The following is a 23933-nucleotide window of genomic DNA, read 5'->3' on the forward strand; positions in this document are numbered from 1 at the left end:
GGAGGCGGGGAGGAGGGGAGCCGGTGGATCCGCAGCTTCATGGAGTCACGAAGGTCGTTGTCGTCGTGGCCAAGGGGAGCCGTCGGCGCGCGGAGGCGGTGTCGTGGTCGTCGTCGTCTTCAAGGAGGGAGCCAACGGCGGAGCTCGGGAGGAGGGAGCCGACGGAGGATTTTTTTTTTCTAAGTGTGTGTGTGAGAGAGAGAGATGAGGGAAGGGGAGGGAAATGAGTAGTGGAGAGGAGAGGATAATGATGACTAGATTTTTTTTTGGAGGCATGATTTTTACAGGCGGACCACATAAGATTCCGCCTACAAAATCATATTTTTTCAGGCGGACCACTCCGCCTGCGAAAATAAAGGTATTTTTGCAGGCGGACCTCTTAAATGGTTTGCCTGGAAAAATTGATTTTTACAGGTGGATGGTGAGCACAAGGGCCTATAGTGCGAATGGTCTTGTTGATTCTCCCATAATAGGGCCTTAGTGCATTTCACACCAATGTTCAATATCAAAAAGAAATCACTAGTTTTGCGAGTCACATACTCCCTGTCCATTAGATTTTGTCTTCGAGGTCTAGATTGGACGATTTCTTCCTCTGGTGAAATTATATCCTCTTCCATAGTTGCTCTTTCATGCAAAACTAACTAATTACAAAGGTTTAGACGATTTTTTTCTAGATTAATTGTTTATTCAATCTATAATTTGATTACACTGTTATATTCGTACAAATAAATTTTACAACAAGATCTCACACAATCATATTTCGATGAAAAATCTATATATGTATCCAAAAAAGATGTTGCACCACTTTTTTTTCTTACTTTATAGTAACAAGTAATTTATTTTCCTATTCACATCTTGAAGATCGGTGAGGGAACTGCTATGCATCAGTGGATTCACAGCTATACATGGCATTATTCCTCCATGTGATCCACTCTGGTAAATTATCCACCTCTTAGAACGTTATGAAAATCGATTATCACAGACAGATGTAAAACCATTTACGGAAATCGATGATATGAAATTTAGAAATATTGACCTATTATTTCAAAAAAAAAATAGTCATATCTTTTTGTTGATTCAGGAAGCTCAATTTGAGAGGCTTTAATTATATTCGGGAAACATTCGTTATCACTTACATTCCGTTTCGTATTCGCTCTATATCTTTATTTATTTGATGCTATTCATTTTTGTTTTCGAATGCAGGGTTTTCATCCCGATTAAGAAAAATATGAAAACAAATACGACGGAGCTATTTCCCTAGTCCTGATTGATGCCGTGTTGATAAATGCCATGTATTAGACGAAGGGCCGAACGCCCAAGTAATTGTTTCCAAGTCCCATATATTCATCCATCACCTGAGCAGCTCAAAAAAAAAAAAATCGACTTAGCTAACTGTTTGACACGGCACGCCAGTTCGTCCAGGGATAATGCGAGTCCGTGAACGTGTAGCTACATCTGAACACACAAAGCAACGGATTGCCGTGGCAGAAAACCAATTGATCCAGGTTGATTAATTAACTAATGCAAACAATAAAGCTATATAACCTCATATGCATCTCTAATCCCATTCCATCAACCAAATCAAAGCACAAATTCATCAAGAAAACTGAATCCAACAAGGTAGCTCAACTAGCTAAGATGGCGAGTGCCAGAGCAATGGCCGCCATGGCGATGATCTTCCTCCTGGCCGCGCTCTCCACCACCCACCTCGCCTCCTCCCTCCGCCCCGTAGCCGCCGGCGCGTGCCGCCCCAGCGGCTACCTGCCGGGGAAGTCCGGCAACTGCGAGAAGAGCAACGACCCGGACTGCTGCGAGGACGGCAAGGCGTACCCGCAGTACCGGTGCTCGCCGCCGGTGACGGCGGCCACCGGCGCCGTGCTGACGCTGAACAGCTTCGAGAAGGGGAAGGACGGCGGCGGGCCGTCGGAGTGCGACAACGCGTACCACTCCGACGGCGAGCTGGTGGTGGCGCTGTCGACGGGGTGGTTCGCCGGCACGGCGCGGTGCGGGCACCGGGTGAGGATCACGGCGAGCGGCGGCGGCGGGAGGTCGGTGGTGGCGAAGGTGGTGGACGAGTGCGACTCCGTGCACGGCTGCGACGGCGAGCACAACTACGAGGCGCCGTGCGGCAACAACATCGTGGACGCGTCGCCGGCGGTGTGGGACGCCCTTGGCCTCGACAAGAACGTCGGGATGGAGCACATCACCTGGTCCGATACCGATGAGTGATAGTGAACGTGTATGCCTTGCTTCCAGCCATGGCGACGACGAGTGTTCGACCATGTTCGATTCATCGATCGTACATGCATGTTTGCCATGTGCTGAACCGAATTTCTTTCTTCTATCTATATCTCCTTGTGTGATCATGGGCCGTTGTGATATGCATATTGGGCCATTGGGCTGTAAATACTATAGTAATTTATTTGGGCCTAGCCCATGTTAAATTCGGCTGAAATTATTGAGCTCTGTTTGTCTGTGGATTACGCCCTCTGTTGTAAAAAAGAAGACCATCTATACATTTCTCGACAATTTTTTTTAAAAAAATCAAATATAAATATAATTTAATTATAATGTAATTATATTATAACTTACATATAACTATAATGGAGGTGGTATGTAACTAATTTTGTAACCATTAGATTTACTTCAAGATTTGTGTAAGTGGAGAAGAAAAAAAATCGCAGCGCGCATTCCAAAAGTTATATGTAAGTTGTATTGTAGTTTCATGCAAGGTACAATGTAATTATATTATGATTACACTGAAGTTATATTTGTTAAAATTTTAGTAGAAAATTTATCAACAAATATATAGCAAAACTGAAATAAAAACAACTTTTTCTGAATAGAGGATTGTCTAGACTCGCTCTCAAAAATTATTATTTTTAGACGGATGGAGTATTAATTTGTGTTATATCTTAGAATCTCTCGTCCAACACTGAAACCGGATCGATTATTTGTGCCATTTTGTCTGCCGACTACCAAACCGTTGTAGGTCCCCAGGCAATTTCTTTCTATGTGATCCCAACGGAAAGCAAAGAAAATCCATTGCAGTATTGCACTGAGATATCGTTGACATCTGCCCGCGCTTAGGGCTCCTTTGGATGCAGGGGGAGAGAACCCCAGGGAAAAATTCCCGTACAGGGATTTTCCATGCACCAACTGAATCCCTCCCAATCTCCAGGGAAGCGCTTCCTGGTAGGGGAGATTTCCCTGCCACCATTTGGAAGCAGTTCTCGGGAGTGGGAGATGGTTAGGGTTTTGTAGTTTTGAACGTGCTTTTACCAAAGAATGGCTAGTAGAAGCAAACGCAACAAGATGAAAATGTCTATAACAAATTGAATAAACATCACTGAGCATCAACAATAGGATAATTCAGAACAAAATGCAAAAAAAAAATTCTGAAAAATCATACAAACTCCACAGGGAACAATAAATTCTAGGTAAAATAGAGTACGATATAGCTACAGGGTATTAGCTTAATTCATGAGATGATCAAACTGAGGTAGCATCTATAGCATCTAGCCATGTATTTTTATGAGCATCCAACAAATATCAGTCTCAGCAAATACAAGTTGTAATTCATGCAATTATCATTTGCAGGTATCTTGGAAGTGTTTTCTTCCTGCATTCATGAGCATCAACTATCTCCATGGCAGCTCTCATTTGAGAACAAAGCTGAATATCAAGGGTGAGGTCTGTTGCCTACAACCAAGAAGAAAAAACATAAGTAAAGGCACAATCTGTAGTGTTGGTAGAAAAAAAAGTATTCAAATCTATAACTCTGTGTGGGACAACCCTTGCTTTTGTTGGTCAGAGATTCAAATTTTAAAGCTACTCCCATTGTCTTGCAATTCTATCAAGATCTGTAACACCCATATATCAATTTCAATTCACATCCATAATTCTAAGTTTAATCACATGTTCTTTGTCAGTGGCAACTAGATCGTTACCCTTTCACTACATTACAGCAACACATATTGTCAAGAAAGTTTGTCATGCTATGGTGCATACAAGTCAAGAAAAATGTACTATAATGATGGGTAGGTCAATCCATATGCTTGAACCCAACATAATCATAGCTAGTCAGTTTTGCATAATCAAACAGCATAATTAGTATGGGCTATGGCAGAGGAAAACTGAAAAACTCTTCCTTAATTTTCATGGAATGCATTTTGCTCTGCTTTCTCCTTGGCTCTCTTGCTTCTGTTGTACAAATGCAAAGTAAATCCACGAGACAACTAGTCTGTATAAATGTGTGGCAGCAAGAACACAATAAAAAACAAAACTATAGATTTGCAATTGCTGTCTACATTAGCCAATTGCTATATTGTAATTTCACCATCAGTTGCATTTTATTAGTCAATAATAAGAAAAAAATAGTAGTAACATCAGCTGGTCTAATGGACGAACGATACAGTGTTCAGCTTTGAAGGGTTGGTGTCAGTCTAATAATGAATTTCATGAAGAATATCAGAATGTTTAGCAACGGGGATTTACATTGCAATGGGCCAAAGCAATCAAGTATACATGAAGCACAGCTATCAAATTAAATTGCAGAGCCATCAGACATACCTATGTAGCAATTTGGCTCCTTAGCCATATCAGGCGGACAATAGGGCTGGTTGTATTCATGAAGATTTCCCTATTCAGTGGGCATCGAAAGAGTCCTAAAGCCTTTGCTTTTTCTTCATCTGTCAACTCCTGAATCATTTCCACAGCAGCGATACACTTGGGAATAGAACAATCATTCTCCTCCTTTGATGCTTGCACTAGTTTCTCCACAACCATTTGTGTCTGATCCTTTTTGAATTCCAAATAGTTCTCGAGAACCAATGCTACTTGATTTTTCTTACGCTTCTTCCCAGGAGCACCTTCTTCTCCTGATTTGTTAGGAGTTGAGCTCTCTTGTGCCTTTTCCATACTTGTGCTTGAAGCCTCTGGCCCATCTAGAGTTGAAAGTGGGTTTGGCTGCCCATCCAGACTTGAAGCCTCTTGTGCTTTCTCCATGTTCTGATTGCTTGAAGGTGTCACCTCTTCAGTGGACGTGAAACACAAATCTCCAGTTGCTATGCTTCCTATCCAAATAAAAAGGCAGGGAAGTTATAACAACATAGATATAAATAAAATAAATGATTAACAAGAAATGAAATTGTAAAGTTCAATCACCTTCGTACAGAGATGCCAAAGAATTGAAAAGTGGGAACGGTTTGGTGCGAAACTTCCTAACCTTTGGGTGAGCCTATTGAATACAAAACAAAAACATAGTTAGTATGAAAAATGTAATTTTTTATTCTACAATATTAGTTGAAGTGAGTGGGAAAAAAATCTTACAAGAAGTAACCTATCCCAAACTGGTTTTTCAGCAACAATCATCCCGAGAGAATCATTCCAACCCAAACCACTCTCTTTCCGTGCATTTTTTATAATTTTGTAATTCGCTTTCAGCTCCTTTTCTTTCTCCTGGATTTGTTGTTTGCTGAAATAAGCATACGGGAACATTTCATTGAACTTGTTGACGATACTTCTCCATCCGTCAGGTATCCAAGCATTTTGAGCCCTAAATCTTGGTTGGTTGTGCTCATGTAATATGTCAACAAGCCCTTTCTCTAATGTAGAGTTCCAAGATGCCCTTATACGTTCTGTCGACATTGCTACAATTTCCAAATAGGCAAAGCATCATAATCAATTTTCAATAATAGGAGGAACCAGGATAGCAAAAAGCAAAATACATCAATTTGTCCAGCACACGCACATTGTTTTATATGTGTGATTGACTAACTACTATGGGCAGCCCACATCTGCATGGCTATTTGATCCCTAAGATTGTTTCCATCAATTGACTCATCATCATTGGGATATATCTCTTCATCCGGAAGATCAACATAAAGCTCTTCTGGAATATTATTTGGTTGTCGATCCAGCCAGCCCTCCTTTCCATTTAGCCCTCTAATAATGTTATGAAATACAACTGCAGCAGCTGGAATCTTAACTTGATTTTCTATAGTATGATGTGTGCCGACTTTTAGAATTGGAAATCTCTTCTTAAGAACCCCAATTGCCCTTTCAATATGGTTGCGAAGGATTGCATGGCGATGGTTGAATAATTCCTTGTAATTTGCATAGACAATTCTTCGAGATGAGCGTCGCCTCCTAAATTCACTGAGGTGGTACCGAACTCCTCGATATGGGGCAATACAAGACCGAGTATTGGCATATCCACCATCCACAAGATAGAACTTGCCCTCAGGAACATGAAAGCCCTTAGCAAGAGCGGACTGAAACACTCCTGCATCAGATGCAGATCCTTCCCATCCGCATGAGATATACGTAAAGTTCAGGTCAAAGTCACAGGCCAACATCACATTTTGTGATAAGGTGCCCTTCCTATTCCTGTAAGGGGGGGCTAGATCCTCTGCTATAGTGATAGGGACATGCGTACCATCGATTGCGCCAATGCAATTCTGCACATAAACAAGGGAAATTTAAGATAGGGAAAGATGGGACAAATCTAAGTTTCTAATGTGTAAGGCTGACCTGAAAATAGGGCCAGAATCTAGGATCTGACGCAATCTTCATGGGAGTCTCGGTTGAATTCGGAAGCTTGACAAATCGGTTAGTTAGGGCATGGACTGTATCGAAAACTTCATTTACTTTCCTACTTATTGTTTCACCACTATGTTGAAATTCATTCTGTAGATCTTCATTGCTAGCATTGTGAGAAATCATGTACATGAATATTCCTAGCTGTTCGTCAACGTTAACACCCCTCGTATCACATAGAAGTAGCTCTCTACTAAGATAATTTGCTGTAGCTCTAAATATTTCTGGTTCCATACGAAACTCAACCCGAGACCAATGCTCATGTCCTTCTAGAATTTCCCTAACTTTTGCAGCACCAGAAAGGGATGAGGTGTGTAGTGGTCTTTTTTCAGCCTGGAGGGCTGCAAGTATAGCAGGGACCAATACAAAAAATAGTTCATCATCCTCTTCTTCTTCCTCTAGTAAAAACTTCCTTATTTGCTCGTTTGCAGAGCCCATCACTTTTCTGTTAGAAAATCAGACTAAAATTACAAAAAAAATAAAATTCACTTGTACAAAACTAGAGCAAATCATTTTAATCCAAGCAAGCAAATAGATGCACGGCTAAATCATATAGAAGCATAAATTTATCTGACCACATATATTCCGGATCTGACCACATTTCCATTTAAAAACAAATTAGTGAAAGTCTTCAAAATTATCCCACCGATTAAGTTCTGTTGAGTTGTCACCATTCCATGAATGGAATAGCCATGCAGGTAGGTGAGTCACTAGTCAAAATCTCCCCTAAATAAATCTAACCATGTCAAGCCATTGCTCCCAGAAACAAAGCATAGGAGGGCACAAAGTCAATCAGTAATAAAGCCCAACAAACTCACCTTGTTTGTCCTAGCAAGAGTTGCAGGAGGTGGGCAGCTTGCTGTTCCGGCAGGAAATGGTGCCTTGTCGTTGGTTCTCCTCTTCTGGGTGGTGTTGCGCCTTGTATGCACGATGGAGATGACCGATCTATCCAAGCTACGCTCCTTAGCAGCTGCAATGGTGAGGGTTAGGATGCCATAGGATACAATACTACAATGTATTAGAAAGACAGCAGAACATATTACACTCCTCGCAAACCAAATCAAGAAACTGAAGTAAAACGAACCCCCAAGAATCAAACAGCAACTACAAGAAATGATGTGGTGGGCATGCACAAAACCTGATAAATGAATTTGTTTGATTTTTTAAGCAACTCTATATCGAATTTTTTTATGCAAAACTGTGGCAAATAAAACCATGGCCCTTATCACAACCAACACCGCAAGTGGTCAATCCAAGAGAGGCTCGCACTAATAATCAAAATGCAGGAGCCGCAAAGACGTGCTCATGTGCCATTGGCTAGCTGCAGTGAGTAGCCGACCGGACAGCATTCCCCGGCCAAGAGAATGTCAAGAACAGCCAAGAGGAGGATGAGCATTCCCCGGCCATTCCTGCACTGGACAGTGCTTTGTGTTGTATAGTGGAGAGTACATAAAATTAATCAGGACGATGAATCAGGCTTCGTTTTGGCGCCAAAAAGTGATGCTAGCTCCAGAATTCTTTCGCTCTACTGTACTATTATCTAACTGCATGCATCAATGCCTATCCCAGATTCCAATCTAGTCTTGTTGATGCAAAAGTTGACCTAGCTAGCAATATTCTCTGATTCTCTCATCAAAGGGAAAACAATGAATAATGACTACCGGAGCAAGAATTCATCTGTAGTACAGATTAAGAAATAAATCTAATAGTACAGATGAATTCTTGCTCCGGTAGTCATTATTCATTGTTTTCCCTTTGATGAGAGAATCAGAGAATATTGCTAGCTAGGTCAACTTTTGCATCAACAAGACTAGATTGGAATCTGGGATAGGCATTGATGCATGCAGTTAGATAAAAGTACAGTAGAGCGAAAGAATTCTGGAGCTAGCATCACTTTTTGGCGCCAAAACGAAGCCTGATTCATTGTCCTGATTAATTTTATGTACTCTCCACTATACAACACAAAGCACTGTCCAGTGCAGGAATGGCCGGGGAATGCTCATCCTCCTCTTGGCTGTTCTTGACATTCTCTTGGCCGGGGAATGCTGTCCGGTCGGCTACTCACTGCAGCTAGCCAATGGCACATGAGCACGTCTTTGCGGCTCCTGCATTTTGATTATTAGTGCGAGCCTCTCTTGGATTGACCACTTGCGGTGTTGGTTATGATAAGGGCCACGGTTTTATTTGCCACAGTTTTGCATAAAAAAATTCGATATAGAGTTGCTTAAAAAATCAAACAAATTCATTTATCAGGTTTTGTGCATGCCCACCACATCATTTCTTGTAGTTGCTGTTTGATTCTTGGGGGTTCGTTTTACTTCAGTTTCTTGATTTGGTTTGCGAGGAGTGTAATATGTTCTGCTGTCTTTCTAATACATTGTAGTATTGTATCCTATGGTATCCTAACCCTCACCATTGCAGCTGCTAAGGAGCGTAGCTTGGATAGATCGGTCATCTCCATCGTGCATACAAGGCGCAACACCACCCAGAAGAGGAGAACCAACGACAAGGCACCATTTCCTGCCGGAACAGCAAGCTGCCCACCTCCTGCAACTCTTGCTAGGACAAACAAGGTGAGTTTGTTGGGCTTTATTACTGATTGACTTTGTGCCCTCCTATGCTTTGTTTCTGGGAGCAATGGCTTGACATGGTTAGATTTATTTAGGGGAGATTTTGACTAGTGACTCACCTACCTGCATGGCTATTCCATTCATGGAATGGTGACAACTCAACAGAACTTAATCGGTGGGATAATTTTGAAGACTTTCACTAATTTGTTTTTAAATGGAAATGTGGTCAGATCCGGAATATATGTGGTCAGATAAATTTATGCTTCTATATGATTTAGCCGTGCATCTATTTGCTTGCTTGGATTAAAATGATTTGCTCTAGTTTTGTACAAGTGAATTTTATTTTTTTTGTAATTTTAGTCTGATTTTCTAACAGAAAAGTGATGGGCTCTGCAAACGAGCAAATAAGGAAGTTTTTACTAGAGGAAGAAGAAGAGGATGATGAACTATTTTTTGTATTGGTCCCTGCTATACTTGCAGCCCTCCAGGCTGAAAAAAGACCACTACACACCTCATCCCTTTCTGGTGCTGCAAAAGTTAGAGAAATTCTAGAAGGACATGAGCATTGGTCTCGGGTTGAGTTTCGTATGGAACCAGAAATATTTAGAGCTACAGCAAATTATCTTAGTAGAGAGCTACTTCTATGTGATACGAGGGGTGTTAACGTTGACGAACAGCTAGGAATATTCATGTACATGATTTCTCACAATGCTAGCAATGAAGATCTACAGAATGAATTTCAACATAGTGGTGAAACAATAAGTAGGAAAGTAAATGAAGTTTTCGATACAGTCCATGCCCTAACTAACCGATTTGTCAAGCTTCCGAATTCAACCGAGACTCCCATGAAGATTGCGTCAGATCCTAGATTCTGGCCCTATTTTCAGGTCAGCCTTACACATTAGAAACTTAGATTTGTCCCATCTTTCCCTATCTTAAATTTCCCTTGTTTATGTGCAGAATTGCATTGGCGCAATCGATGGTACGCATGTCCCTATCACTATAGCAGAGGATCTAGCCCCCCCTTACAGGAATAGGAAGGGCACCTTATCACAAAATGTGATGTTGGCCTGTGACTTTGACCTGAACTTTACGTATATCTCATGCGGATGGGAAGGATCTGCATCTGATGCAGGAGTGTTTCAGTCCGCTCTTGCTAAGGGCTTTCATGTTCCTGAGGGCAAGTTCTATCTTGTGGATGGTGGATATGCCAATACTCGGTCTTGTATTGCCCCATATCGAGGAGTTCGGTACCACCTCAGTGAATTTAGGAGGCGACGCTCATCTCGAAGAATTGTCTATGCAAATTACAAGGAATTATTCAACCATCGCCATGCAATCCTTCGCAACCATATTGAAAGGGCAATTGGGGTTCTTAAGAAGAGATTTCCAATTCTAAAAGTCGGCACACATCATACTATAGAAAATCAAGTTAAGATTCCAGCTGCTGCAGTTGTATTTCATAACATTATTAGAGGGCTAAATGGAAAGGAGGGCTGGCTGGATCGACAACCAAATAATATTCCAGAAGAGCTTTATGTTGATCTTCCGGATGAAGAGATATATCCCAATGATGATGAGTCAATTGATGGAAACAATCTTAGGGATCAAATAGCCATGCAGATGTGGGCTGCCCATAGTAGTTAGTCAATCACACATATAAAACAATGTGCGTGTGCTGGACAAATTGATGTATTTTGCTTTTTGCTATCCTGGTTCCTCCTATTATTGAAAATTGATTATGATGCTTTGCCTATTTGGAAATTGTAGCAATGTCGACAGAACGTATAAGGGCATCTTGGAACTCTACATTAGAGAAAGGGCTTGTTGACATATTACATGAGCACAACCAACCAAGATTTAGGGCTCAAAATGCTTGGATACCTGACGGATGGAGAAGTATCGTCAACAAGTTCAATGAAATGTTCCCGTATGCTTATTTCAGCAAACAACAAATCCAGGAGAAAGAAAAGGAGCTGAAAGCGAATTACAAAATTATAAAAAATGCACGGAAAGAGAGTGGTTTGGGTTGGAATGATTCTCTCGGGATGATTGTTGCTGAAAAACCAGTTTGGGATAGGTTACTTCTTGTAAGATTTTTTTCCCACTCACTTCAACTAATATTGTAGAATAAAAAATTACATTTTTCATACTAACTATGTTTTTGTTTTGTATTCAATAGGCTCACCCAAAGGTTAGGAAGTTTCGCACCAAACCGTTCCCACTTTTCAATTCTTTGGCATCTCTGTACGAAGGTGATTGAACTTTACAATTTCATTTCTTGTTAATCATTTATTTTATTTATATCTATGTTGTTATAACTTCCCTGCCTTTTTATTTGGATAGGAAGCATAGCAACTGGAGATTTGTGTTTCACGTCCACTGAAGAGGTGACACCTTCAAGCAATCAGAACATGGAGAAAGCACAAGAGGCTTCAAGTCTGGATGGGCAGCCAAACCCACTTTCAACTCTAGATGGGCCAGAGGCTTCAAGCACAAGTATGGAAAAGGCACAAGAGAGCTCAACTCCTAACAAATCAGGAGAAGAAGGTGCTCCTGGGAAGAAGCGTAAGAAAAATCAAGTAGCATTGGTTCTCGAGAACTATTTGGAATTCAAAAAGGATCAGACACAAATGGTTGTGGAGAAACTAGTGCAAGCATCAAAGGAGGAGAATGATTGTTCTATTCCCAAGTGTATCGCTGCTGTGGAAATGATTCAGGAGTTGACAGATGAAGAAAAAGCAAAGGCTTTAGGACTCTTTCGATGCCCACTGAATAGGGAAATCTTCATGAATACAACCAGCCCTATTGTCCGCCTGATATGGCTAAGGAGCCAAATTGCTACATAGGTATGTCTGATGGCTCTGCAATTTAATTTGATAGCTGTGCTTCATGTATACTTGATTGCTTTGGCCCATTGCAATGTAAATCCCCGTTGCTAAACATTCTGATATTCTTCATGAAATTCATTATTAGACTGACACCAACCCTTCAAAGCTGAACACTGTATCGTTCGTCCATTAGACCAGCTGATGTTACTACTATTTTTTTCTTATTATTGACTAATAAAATGCAACTGATGGTGAAATTACAATATAGCAATTGGCTAATGTAGACAGCAATTGCAAATCTATAGTTTTGTTTTTTATTGTGTTCTTGCTGCCACACATTTATACAGACTAGTTGTCTCGTGGATTTACTTTGCATTTGTACAACAGAAGCAAGAGAGCCAAGGAGAAAGCAGAGCAAAATGCATTCCATGAAAATTAAGGAAGAGTTTTTCAGTTTTCCTCTGCCATAGCCCATACTAATTATGCTGTTTGATTATGCAAAACTGACTAGCTATGATTATGTTGGGTTCAAGCATATGGATTGACCTACCCATCATTATAGTACATTTTTCTTGACTTGTATGCACCATAGCATGACAAACTTTCTTGACAATATGTGTTGCTGTAATGTAGTGAAAGGGTAACGATCTAGTTGCCACTGACAAAGAACATGTGATTAAACTTAGAATTATGGATGTGAATTGAAATTGATATATGGGTGTTACAGATCTTGATAGAATTGCAAGACAATGGGAGTAGCTTTAAAATTTGAATCTCTGACCAACAAAAGCAAGGGTTGTCCCACACAGAGTTATAGATTTGAATACTTTTTTTTCTACCAACACTACAGATTGTGCCTTTACTTATGTTTTTTCTTCTTGGTTGTAGGCAACAGACCTCACCCTTGATATTCAGCTTTGTTCTCAAATGAGAGCTGCCATGGAGATAGTTGATGCTCATGAATGCAGGAAGAAAACACTTCCAAGATACCTGCAAATGATAATTGCATGAATTACAACTTGTATTTGCTGAGACTGATATTTGTTGGATGCTCATAAAAATACATGGCTAGATGCTATAGATGCTACCTCAGTTTGATCATCTCATGAATTAAGCTAATACCCTGTAGCTATATCGTACTCTATTTTACCTAGAATTTATTGTTCCCTGTGGAGTTTGTATGATTTTTCAGAATTTTTTTTTTGCATTTTGTTCTGAATTATCCTATTGTTGATGCTCAGTGATGTTTATTCAATTTGTTATAGACATTTTCATCTTGTTGCGTTTGCTTCTACTAGCCATTCTTTGGTAAAAGCACGTTCAAAACTACAAAACCCTAACCATCCCCCACTCCCGAGAACTGCTTCCAAATGGTGGCAGGGAAATCTCCCCTACCAGGAAGCGCTTCCCTGGAGATTGGGAGGGATTCAGTTGGTGCATGGAAAATCCCTGTACGGGAATTTTTCCCTGGGGTTCTCTCCCCCTGCATCCAAAGGAGCCCTTAAGCTTTAGTAATCCCTGCCTGACTTGTTTGTTTATTCAGCAGTTGAGCACTGTCTCAGTCCGTGGTTGCTCGCAGTTGTCACCAGCATCAACCAGTTGTAGATCATTATGTGGCTTTAGTCAGAGAGATGGCAAGAAACGTACTCAAACATCATAATGTACTCTGCCAAAGGAGCAAGAAGATACCACTAATTAATCAAATCCAATTGCAGGCTGAATTGCATAGGACGCAGTTCAGTTAAAGAGTCCATAAAGGGTGTAATGAAAAAGTTACTACTAATTAACTGCCGTGTAATAGCATGACTGGATAAAATTGGCTACACCATCAATCCATAAGACTCTTAACCAATCATCTAATTACAGCCTATATCTTGTCAATCATCTGCCCTACAAGCAAAAGGAAAAGGGGGGAAAAGTAACAGCAACTACTGATGATAATCTAGATGAAATCTTTGGTTCGATTTGGATGCGAGTGAGAAGCTTCAACTACACACGTTTTGACTTACAGGGAACACCCCTTTTCTGTCTGTTGCTCACTTTGTTTACTCATCGATCAATCATCATCAGATATCTGATTCGCGTACTTATCACTCAACCACCATCAGAAATTCAGAATCCAGACGTGTGCGATGTTCCTTTGATAAAAGAACTAGAGAAGTGCATGCCGTACAAGGACGGCCACAGCGCATGTCGTTTGGTGACGAAACGTGCTTTCAGCGAAAGAACCCATCCATCGGTCCGTGCTATGAAGAAAGAAAGAACATTTGTGTAGTACTACCTCCCATATTTTTAATTATAGCATAGGACATTATTCAGACTGTTCCCTACTAGACCACAACGACGTATTATATGCCCAAGTTGTGCACGGAGTGGTTGCGCAGTTCGTAAACAGAGAACTACTGTTAATTAATTACGGTTCTAATCACAAACTTAGGGAGATGCATGCATGCAAAGCATGAACACAGGCGCCAAATCATCACAGGAGGAACAATTAATTTTTAGATTGTTTCGAAAAATAAATTATTCTGGTACAAAAGTTGATTTTAGGGTTTTTTTTCCATCAAAGTCTAATTTTCAGCATTATTTTTTATTCGTACTTTTTCCTTTTTGAAACGGTTGATAGTAGAAATATAACAATTTTAACCATAAATTGCTTTTGTTGTTTTTTTTTCTATTATTTATCAGTTGTATGTAGCTCAGTAATCAGAAGGTATAATTGTTCTTTTGGTGAGAGCTGATGTATCCACGACAACTAAGCATCCATGATGACTATCAGTCCAATCTATACCTATATTGTAATGTGTTTTTTCAAAGAAACAATTACTTCCTCCATTTCATATTATGGGCAGGTTTGGTTTGTCCTAAATTGGCATGACTAATTTTGAGAAGGTAAAGTTGTGTTTAGATTGAAGCCAAAATAGTCTAAGTGAACTATTGAAATGGCCTATTTTCTTATGCATGCTATAATTTGGCTTCAAACCAAATAGACACTCAACACTATTGAAATTGCCAAATATTGGTAAGCCAAATTTAGGCCACAAACCAAATCAGTCTTATAAGTCATTTGACTTTTTTCCAAGTCAAATTTTGCTAAGTTTGACCAAGTTTATAAAAAAAATTAGCAACATCTAAAATATCAAATTAGTTTCATTAAATCTGATATTGAATATATTCTGATAATATGTTTGTTTTACGTTGAGAATAGTGCTATATTTTTCACAAAATTTGATCAAATTTAAAAAATTGATTAGTAAAAGAATCAAACGACTTATAACATAAAACGGAGGAAGTCTCGTGCAGCAGCCCGTGGCAACTGACAATAGCAATGGCAAATTGAGAAACGACTTCCAGTTAGTTTCACAAGGTGGTGGGCCAAACGACCTGGGTTCGAAGTCTTACCCCTTAGAATTATTTGATATTACTCCCTCTGTCCCAAAATATAAGCATTTTTAGTTATTAATCTAGACAACTATATGTCAGATTCATAATCAAAAGTTATTATATTTTGGAACGGAGGTAGTAGGTCATTCCCTAATATTTGCGTTTGTTTTTTACGGCAATGGCAAATTGTAGCCGAGGTGAGGAGTACGTACCCGGGCGACGCGGTGCCCCCTGGTGCCGCGGGAGAAAGCCACCCGTTGATAGGCCATTTCCGCGTTGCGTCTCGACGATTTTCTCGTGTGCCCCATGTGCACTCAAAGGCCAAAGCCCGTGCCGACGCGACGCGCCCATCCCACCCACCAATCCAACCGCCCCCCCGCGCCGCGCGACGCGTGCTCCGAGCAACAACATCAACAAAATCGCAGGAAAAGCGCGACGCGGAGCGCGCGGGCAGGGCGTGCCGTTGGTGGCGGCAGGTGGAGACTTCACGCCCCCGCCTCCCTCTCTCTCCGTGTCTCTGCTAGCTAAGCTACCTCCTCCTCGCCGCGACACGCGCGCACTGACACTCTCACACACGTATCCCCGCTCTCGAGTCAACCACCTTTCCACCTCCTCCTCGCCGTCGCCGTCGCGGCATCGCCTTACCTCTATATAGAGACAGAGAGCAAGAGAGGAGAAAGCATTCTCTGTTCTTGCGAGGTGCTTCTTGTTCTTGAGGTTGGCCATGGCGGATCACCAGCGGATGAGGATTCACCCCGTCGACCTGGAGGCCGGTGGCCGGCACCGGCCCACGGCGCCGCTGGTGCCCGGCGGCTCGTTCCGCTCCGACAAGGGCGACCCGGCGGCGCAGCCGCAGCAGCCGCCATCGCACGGTCACCTGCCGCCGCCGCCGCCGCGCCGCGTGGCGCCGCCCGTGCCGCCGCTGCCGCCGCCGAAGCGGCGGCGGGGCTGCTGCTGCAGGTTGATCTGCTGCGTGCTGGTGACCGTCGTGCTGCTCGCCGTGCTCGCCGCCGCGGCCGTGGGGGCGCTCTACCTGGTGTTCGACCCCAAGGCGCCGCGCTACTCGGTGGACCGGCTGTCCGTCTCGGCGTTCCAGGTGGACCCGACGCTGACCGCGACGGCGAGGTTCGACGTGACGGTGACGGCGACGAACCCGAACGCGCGCATCGGCATCTACTACGAGGCCGGGTCCAGCCTCAGCGTGTGGTACGACGCGCACCGCCTGGCGCGCGGCGCGCTCCCGGCGTTCTACCAGGGCCACCGCAACACGACGGTGCTGGCCGTCGTCATGGCCGGGCAGGCGCAGCTCGGCGGCGCGGTGATGTCGGCGCTGCAGGACGCGCAGCGCACGGGCGCCGTGCCGCTCGTGTTCCGCGCCGACGTCCCCGTGCGCGTCGAGCTCGGCAGCCTCAGGCTGTGGAAGGTCACGTCGCGGGTGCGCTGCGACCTCGTCGTCGACAGCCTCGGCGTCAACAACCCCGTCAACATCAAGGCCAGCAACTGCAAGTTCAGCTTGAAGCTGTGACGACGCCATTGATGCTTCGATTCTTTGATTTAGTTCAGTTCTTGCCTAGTTCTTGCCATCTTGGTGATGGATTCTTTCAGGATCGAGTGCTTTGTACTATTTGCATTGGTGCACTCCTCCTGCAGCTTGTGTACATCCTGTGTAGTTGAGAGAGATAATAATATATGCATGATTAGTATATTTTTCGTAGTGTACATTTCACCATTTTTCATATGTCCATAGATCATGAGAGAATTTTTCATATGTCCATAGATCATGAGAGAATTTTATTTTCTGCGACAAATTAATATCTTAATGCTCTAACGCCCACACATATATGGAACGAATTGTCTCGCGATGTTCTGAAGATAGCTTACATATAGCATAAATGTTCAGATAAAATGTGCCACAAATGCAGAGCATCGTGGTACCGAGGATACTTGCACAAAGTGCAATAAGGCGAAAAGAGAAGCAATGTTTTTGACAAGATGATAATTAATAAACCGTATGTGATCAGCAAAAAAAAAAGTCTAATTGACTAAAATATACATGATTTTATAGAATCCTTATGCACGGTCAAGCACAAGTACACCAATGCTTAACTACTTCACCTAAAAGTTGAATGGAGTAAACTGGCTGTCATGTGCCTCAAAGTCAATAGACTTTTACCTAATTCACAAGACCAATCAAGTGCAAAAAATTCACAAATCCGCGCACTTTCAATATCTTTCTTGAACACGGCAATGGAAAATTACTGAAATTGCGATGTCATGCTCTTCGAGTTTGGTGCATAAACTAAGCAAAAGGGAAACATCAGACTGCAGTCTGCAGATGTCCTATAATAAAAACAGATGAAGTCAAGGCAAAAGAAATACATGTCAAATTGTCCATTCCTTCATCCTAAACTTATTTTATGAATTATTCCTGTGGAATTTAATTCCTAAAATTTATTCATCTCTCTCTCTACAAATCCCTAACGTATTTATCTGTAAGAAACTAAGGCTTCAGTCCAATATCTGTACTGTCAGAGACTTGGCAAACCTTGAAGCTCTGTTGCAAATCCCAGCGGAACACTTTCAGGTCATCTTCCTTCTATGTTTTTGGGATTATGGAATCATCGACACGATGTCATCTACCGTGGATTACCGCAATCAAGAGACAGGCTAGTGACGAAGTGTATAATGGTGGTGTGTTCCGCTAGTTTTTCTCCTCAAAACTTTCATATCTGTAACCATGAGATTGCCTTAAGATTTGTGCAAAGGACGGAAAAAAAATTGGCCCGAACGTGCGCTAGATAGGAGTGAAACTCCCAACCACAAAGCAGCAACCTAACGATGCTAGCAAATCCAGCAGAGACTTGTATGTGATCGATTGTACATTAAGTTACACTGTAACATATAATATAGCTGCATATTAGTTACGACTTGCAATGGAATTTCAAATATAGCATAACATTGAACCTGCAAATACAGCTAGCTTATAATTATGTAAAAGGCTTGTGAAGTTTGATTCTTGAAATATGTGTATATATGCACGGAGGAAATTCTCAAAGGTCTTCCTCTCCAAGAAAATTAAACGGCAAGAGAACTTCTGTTCCAAGAAAAATCAACATTTATTTCCCTAAAACCCCAAGAAAACTTTAAACTTGTAGCATATAATCTGTGGTCTGAGTATGAAATGTATCTGGCTGTAATTAAACTCTCAGCTTCGGATTAATCTAAGCCGTCCATTACGCCAATCGGACGGCTAACGAGGCGTCCTATCCCAACCCGAGATCCCCCCACCCAGCCCCCGGCCCAAGAAATCTAGGCCCAATAGCAAGCGAACGACGAGCCCATATACGCGCGCAGGCGGCGACTCGGTGGACGCCACGCGAGACGAGGAGAGAGGAGAAGAGATTCCGTAGCGTAGGCGAGAGGCGGCGGCGGAGGCGGAGGAGAGGAGGAGCGGCGGCGGCGGCGGCGATGGCGAGGAGCGACAGCTGCTTGGCGCGCGTCGGCGCCGGGGTCGCCATCGGCGGCGCGGTCGGCGGGGCCGTCGGTGAGTTCCCCTAAAACCCTAAACCCTAGCTCGAAATCAGTCCGTATGCGGGGGGCGGGGGTTGGTTCGATTTCGTGCTTAGGCCGCGGGTAGAGCCTGTTCGCTGGATTGGAGGTTTGATCTGAGGGTGTCTGCTCCGGTTAGCCGCTGATTTGGGGGCTTCGGGGCGGCAGTTTCGGTTGGCGGCGTGTGTGCGTGAGATATGGATATACGGTTATGCGTCTGTTGGGAGCTCTCGTCTGGGTTTGGGAATTTTTGGAGGGGACGATGGAAGAAACGTATTCATTGGGCGGCTAGGCGCTGAGCAGCTCTAGTTTGTTTTGTGTTGAAGGATTAGTCGTATTGACCCAATTTCTGTGCTTAAGGGGTGACGCTGGCTTTGTGTTGAAGGATCAGTAGTATTGACCCAAGGATTAGTTGTATCTCGTGGTGGTGGTTAGGACTTCAGAGCAGTGTTGTGAATAAAGGTGAAGTGTTTCTATTGTCGTGTTTGACTGTGTAGTAGTACCAAGGGTGCTTATTTCCAATGTCGCGATGCGTTACGTATTAGGCATTGGTGTTTTGGCTTTAGTTATTGATGTAATATTTGCTAATAATGGAAAGTTACCCCCTTTTGACAACGTGTTCATGATTTGCGAGTATGTTGACTTCTTTTGGCATTTAGTGGTTAACTATAGTTGAAGACTTTATTGATGAATATATCAGCGGCGGCTCAGTATTTTTAGTCTATATATTAAGAAAAAACCCTGCTCTGTTTCAAGACCATATAAGCTAGCTTGGATCTCAAACGCCACCTATCTGTATCGTTCTGTTTTGGAGATTGTAGAAATATACATAGGGCCTATTCTTTTAATTAAATCCCTACTCTTAATAATAGTTAGTATACAGAAGTTTATAGCTCTACGTGCTATTGGCATATTAGGATTTTTTAATCTAAGCATATTTGCATTCTCAGCAGTTACTTTTGGCATTTGGAGGCATAAATGATGCTTGTTTTGCAATTTGTTTTTGTTTTCCTATTCTTCTGCTTTGTGCTAGAGGACCATTTGTTTTTGTAAACTTTGTGATGTGCATACTTAAGTTTTTTTTTAAAGTTGTTTATAATCTTAAGATGGAACTACAAGAGCGAGCGGGCTACTTATTATATGTTTTAGATAATTTAATTCTAAAAAGGGTCATTATTCAAGTGTTAACTTATGATATGGATACCAAGATGATAATTTGTTTGTTTTGCTCTTCTTTACACAGGTGCTGTCTATGGGACTTATGAGGCTATCAGATACAAGGTATATGGTACTTCAATGTCTGCTTTTGAAGTTGTATTTGTTCCTCCTTATTTTCTTGGACCTTTTGGTGTAATGAGTAGACTTTATTTGTGTATTTGCTAATTGGGAATTACATTTACTGTCGAAATCTTTGATATACGAAGGATATATCTTCCCATTTTGGTCATGACTTTCCGGGTGGCATATTTGCTTTTTGTGCCTTGACAGTTGATTAGTTGATTGTGTTGGATAATTACCCCTGTTTGTTTTCTCAACACATATAGCACAGAGGGCTAATATTACAGTCATAATCCTAGATTGTAGATATCATAGGAAATGAGAAAAGTTTATATGTGAGTTAAATTTGGTGTCTAAAACTTGTTGACTAATATATTCCATAACCTTAGCCGGATTCTAATGAGCAAGCAAACACTTTGATTTAATTTCACAGGTCCCTGGCTTGCTGAAGATCAGATACATTGGACAGACCACCGTTGGTAGTGCTGCAATATTTGGACTTTTCCTGGGAGCCGGGAGCTTGATACACTGTGGAAAATCATATTAGTTAGCATTCTAAGTTTTGAACTCTACCCTTGTCCGTTGGGCCTCAAAGGATCGACCAAGTGAACATTTATTTGATCTTTATGTAAAAGATTACTAATACCTGGTGGCTTGGGTTGGAAAGGACAATCAGATTCTTCTGTTATCATGTGTTGCTCTTCCTTTTGGTGTGGAAATAAAATTTGTTCATCTGTATGAGGGATGCTGATGGTTGAAGCAGCACCGGTGAAAACTGAAAAGTGGCCTTTTTGTAATTCATATTTTTGGGGAAAATCAAATTCATCTTTTCATGATCACTAAACAGCAAAGCAGCAAAATACTATTTGTAAGGATGACATGGAAGATTGAAGAGCCATAGAGATGACAATGTGCTAAACTGCTGATGCTGCGTAGTACATCACTAAAGAAAATGTGTGTTTAGCTGTACAAGACTTAACTGAGGTAGAATAACAAAAGTGAACTGCAGTTCTAGGAACAAGGAACATCTAAGGAGTATTGTTAGCAAAACACTACGACTACAAATGCACTTTTACAAATTGGCTGGCAAAACGTACAACAGGGTTATCAGGTTGTCACAAGCCAATCAGCGCGCGAGGTCTGTGCTCGATGGTCAACAAAGGCATGCCACTCTGTGAAACGGCTCTTACAAACCCCATATTAGCAGTCAAAGTGGGAGCACGCCAATGGTCACCTGTGCCGAAAACCACCTTGTTCTTCATGGCAAGCTTCCTTGTCGTTGGTAGATCCATCATACGGGCTGAAGGACTGTCTGGGACAACTCTGCAGGTTCAAAACCAAGCTGTCAACGGCGCTGTAACAGGCTGTGTGATTAAAACTGAATTTAAGAGCATTCACAGGGGCCAATTTATTCGAAATGTGATAAAACTAATGTTTGCAGGATATAAAACCCCCTATAGAACTTGTGGAGTAAGGTGTGTTTTGCATGATCAAGAATGAAGTTAAATGGGTGATTTCATGTATGGGTGAATCGTAAGGGGCTTCTCACAAATCAACAAGACAACATCAACCAAGGTTGCTAGAATAAAACATAGTTTGACAATATCCCACCAAGGCACCAACTTAACAAATGAAGCAGGAGCCATAGGACATTGCTAATGCATTTTTCTACATGGTGTTACATCGATCGTTTAGCCCTAGCAAGTTACTACATGGTTTGGTACTTGTACTGTTGGTGAACCATCAAGAGTGTCAAGTGACTGGTGATCAATGCGATAAATCGGTGAAGGGCTAAACACTTCTAAGCTTTGCTCAGTGTACATAAATAATCATTCATGACAAGGATTAGTACAGAATGCCCAATGCAAGCATCTGAAAATGTAACTTACATGTAAGCAAGAAACTGGAATAAGTTTTGTTTGAACCAAAGGAAGCTTCACATTGTGAAAACAAGTGTAACGGAATTAACAATAACATAGTACAAACTTGAGTATTGGGAACCATAATAGTGATTGGACTAAATGTTTTTGTGCATAATTTTTCTATTCCAAAGGAAAATATATGTTGCAAAAAGAGAACGAATAAATTCCTTCAGACTTATGAAGTGCTTGGATGGAAATTACTTCCTACAAATCTCCTTAATTGAAAGGAAGACCACTTGCACTGAAAATTTTATCTAACAATACTTACATAAGCCGCTTCAGTAACTGACTTGATCTTGTTTGCTCCTCAGGCCCACCACACATTGTAACAATTTCTTTAAACTCCGAGTTAACGGTTTCACATATGATACATTTCTTTCCATCCACTGCATTCCCCAGCTCAACAAGTATTGGAGACTGAAGTTCGGAATGTGCCTGCAAACAAGCATGGAAACATCCTATAAGCACTAGTTATTTTGTTAGCACAAATCATCCAGTGGAAACATGTATTCTTCTGACCATTTTTTTTTACTTAAATAACATCTGATAGATTCCAGCAAGCCTTTGCTCAGTAGTATATCTTTCCAAGGAAACCCAAATCAAGAACTAATCTTTCTACAGCTTGGTCAAGGAGAAACTTGAATAACACAAACCTCCTATCTCAGGCAATAGAATGGTAACTAAGATTCACATGGCAAGACAAAAATGTAACTAGATTCTTCACCAGCACAAACTACTATATTGAAATGTAAACATTGTGAGACCACCTGATCCATGACGAACTTGTAGTTGCACTTGAACCTTGCCCTGGTCTCTGCCTCCGGTATGCTCATCAGCTTACCTACACCACCATTGCTGATCCCTGACACTATAGCAACCAGAGCCGTGGTGTCCAAATTCACCATCTCCCTCGATCCCATATTCATCTTCCTCACAAAGACACTAAACTCGCCGCCCAAACTACCCTCCTTCACCTCCATCTCCGGCAACGGTGGCGGCGGCGGCGGCAGCGGCGACGACAGCATCTCATCACCACACTCCACGACGTCAATCTCGAACGCCCTGAAGCTCCTCATGTCCTCATTTGGGTGGAAGCTCACGCTAACCCACCCCTCCTCCTCCTCGCTATCGTGGTCGGCCTCGCCGACGAAGTCCACGAGCAGGTCGATCTCCACGGCCCCGAACTCCTCCGCGAGCCCCCGCGCGGGGTCCGCGCCGACGCCGCGGGCGAAGACGAGGAGCAGCTTCTCGGGGCGGGTGGCGGGAGGCGCCCCGCGCGCGGCGCCCAGCGCCGCGGCGACGCGGGCGCGGATGCCGTCGGGCGCCGCGGCGGCCCACGCGAGCCTTGACGGGTTGCGCGCGGAGAGGAGCACCCAGGCGGCGCGGGAGCGGAAGGCGCAGGCGAAGTCGACCCCCGGGAGCGGCGCGAGGCGGGACGGGCACCGCACGGCGGGGTGGGCGGCGAGGAGGAGGTGCAGCGCGGCGAGGTGGGGCAGGTTGGTGGAGAGCGGCGCCCCCTGGTCGGGCCGGCTCGAGTCGAGGAACCGCTGCTCGGCGGCGACGAGGCGGAGGAGGGACCGCAGCGCGGGGTGCCGCTGCAGGGAAGGGGACGCCGCGACGCGGTCGTGCAGCTCCCGGCACCGCGCCCGCGCGAGCCCCAGCTCGTCGGAGACGGGCGGCGCCGCCATGTCGCGGCCGGTCTCCGCGTCGAGTTGGGGAAGAAGCGGTGTGGCTGCGTGGGCTCAAATGGGCCGTTCCATATGGGCCAAAAGGCCGGGCGGCCCACGGGATTGTGACGT

At 43.0% G+C, this 23933-nt stretch overlaps 6 protein-coding genes across 6 annotated transcripts; 4 read left to right on the forward strand and 2 right to left on the reverse strand.

Moving 5' to 3' along the window:
• The first annotated feature begins 1528 nt into the window (after window positions 1–1528).
• LOC136353483 (putative ripening-related protein 5) lies at window positions 1529–2455 on the forward strand. Its single transcript, XM_066304478.1, has one exon. The coding sequence runs from the start codon at window positions 1639–1641 to the stop codon at window positions 2227–2229; it is 591 nt and encodes a 196-aa protein (XP_066160575.1). The 5' UTR covers window positions 1529–1638; the 3' UTR covers window positions 2230–2455.
• A 2117-nt stretch (window positions 2456–4572) lies between these two features.
• On the reverse strand, window positions 4573–7038 carry LOC136353563 (uncharacterized). Its single transcript, XM_066304570.1, has 5 exons — window positions 6535–7038; window positions 5780–6461; window positions 5332–5651; window positions 5167–5239; window positions 4573–5075 (listed from the first exon to the last, which is right to left on the reverse strand). Exons 1-5 carry the CDS (start codon window positions 7036–7038, stop codon window positions 4573–4575), a joined length of 2082 nt encoding a protein of 693 aa, XP_066160667.1.
• Window positions 7039–9553: 2515 nt separating this feature from the next.
• Window positions 9554–13012, forward strand: LOC136353564 (uncharacterized). The gene is made up of 6 exons (XM_066304571.1): window positions 9554–10057; window positions 10131–10812; window positions 10941–11260; window positions 11353–11425; window positions 11517–11980; window positions 12890–13012. The coding sequence occupies exons 1-6, from the start codon at window positions 9554–9556 to the stop codon at window positions 13010–13012; spliced, it is 2166 nt and encodes a 721-aa protein (XP_066160668.1).
• Window positions 13013–16066: 3054 nt separating this feature from the next.
• LOC136353482 (NDR1/HIN1-like protein 6) lies at window positions 16067–17090 on the forward strand. The gene has a single exon (XM_066304477.1). The coding sequence runs from the start codon at window positions 16110–16112 to the stop codon at window positions 16908–16910; it is 801 nt and encodes a 266-aa protein (XP_066160574.1). The 5' UTR covers window positions 16067–16109; the 3' UTR covers window positions 16911–17090.
• Window positions 17091–18719: 1629 nt separating this feature from the next.
• On the forward strand, window positions 18720–20950 carry LOC107279222 (uncharacterized). The gene is made up of 3 exons (XM_066304479.1): window positions 18720–18929; window positions 20178–20215; window positions 20646–20950. Exons 1-3 carry the CDS (start codon window positions 18854–18856, stop codon window positions 20757–20759), a joined length of 228 nt encoding a protein of 75 aa, XP_066160576.1. The 5' UTR covers window positions 18720–18853; the 3' UTR covers window positions 20760–20950.
• A 174-nt stretch (window positions 20951–21124) lies between these two features.
• LOC4348969 (uncharacterized) lies at window positions 21125–23825 on the reverse strand. The gene is made up of 3 exons (XM_015759050.3): window positions 22902–23825; window positions 22403–22569; window positions 21125–21535 (listed from the first exon to the last, which is right to left on the reverse strand). Exons 1-3 carry the CDS (start codon window positions 23820–23822, stop codon window positions 21328–21330), a joined length of 1296 nt encoding a protein of 431 aa, XP_015614536.1. The 5' UTR covers window positions 23823–23825; the 3' UTR covers window positions 21125–21327.
• Between the last annotated feature and the right edge of the window lie 108 nt (window positions 23826–23933).

Source organism: Oryza sativa, chromosome 10, assembly GCF_034140825.1.
Source record: "Oryza sativa Japonica Group chromosome 10, ASM3414082v1".
Taxonomy (NCBI): Eukaryota; Viridiplantae; Streptophyta; class Magnoliopsida; order Poales; family Poaceae; genus Oryza; species Oryza sativa.

Coding starts and splice junctions, on each gene's coding strand:
- LOC107279222 (XM_066304479.1), top strand. CDS start 18,854: ATGGCGAGGAGCGACAGCTGCTTGGCGCGCGTCGGCGCCGGGGTCGCC. Junction 18,930..20,177: donor CGCGGTCGGCGGGGCCGTCG/GTGAGTTCCCCT, acceptor TTCTTTACACAG/GTGCTGTCTATGGGACTTAT. Junction 20,216..20,645: donor ATGAGGCTATCAGATACAAG/GTATATGGTACT, acceptor TTAATTTCACAG/GTCCCTGGCTTGCTGAAGAT.
- LOC136353564 (XM_066304571.1), top strand. CDS start 9,554: ATGGGCTCTGCAAACGAGCAAATAAGGAAGTTTTTACTAGAGGAAGAA. Junction 10,058..10,130: donor GATTCTGGCCCTATTTTCAG/GTCAGCCTTACA, acceptor GTTTATGTGCAG/AATTGCATTGGCGCAATCGA. Junction 10,813..10,940: donor GATGTGGGCTGCCCATAGTA/GTTAGTCAATCA, acceptor TGGAAATTGTAG/CAATGTCGACAGAACGTATA.
- LOC136353563 (XM_066304570.1), bottom strand. CDS start 7,038: ATGGGCTCTGCAAACGAGCAAATAAGGAAGTTTTTACTAGAGGAAGAA. Junction 6,462..6,534: donor GATTCTGGCCCTATTTTCAG/GTCAGCCTTACA, acceptor GTTTATGTGCAG/AATTGCATTGGCGCAATCGA. Junction 5,240..5,331: donor TTTGGGATAGGTTACTTCTT/GTAAGATTTTTT, acceptor TGTATTCAATAG/GCTCACCCAAAGGTTAGGAA.
- LOC136353482 (XM_066304477.1), top strand. CDS start 16,110: ATGGCGGATCACCAGCGGATGAGGATTCACCCCGTCGACCTGGAGGCC.
- LOC4348969 (XM_015759050.3), bottom strand. CDS start 23,822: ATGGCGGCGCCGCCCGTCTCCGACGAGCTGGGGCTCGCGCGGGCGCGG. Junction 22,570..22,901: donor ACAAGTTCGTCATGGATCAG/GTGGTCTCACAA, acceptor GCTTGTTTGCAG/GCACATTCCGAACTTCAGTC. Junction 21,536..22,402: donor CAGTTACTGAAGCGGCTTAT/GTAAGTATTGTT, acceptor TTGAACCTGCAG/AGTTGTCCCAGACAGTCCTT.
- LOC136353483 (XM_066304478.1), top strand. CDS start 1,639: ATGGCGAGTGCCAGAGCAATGGCCGCCATGGCGATGATCTTCCTCCTG.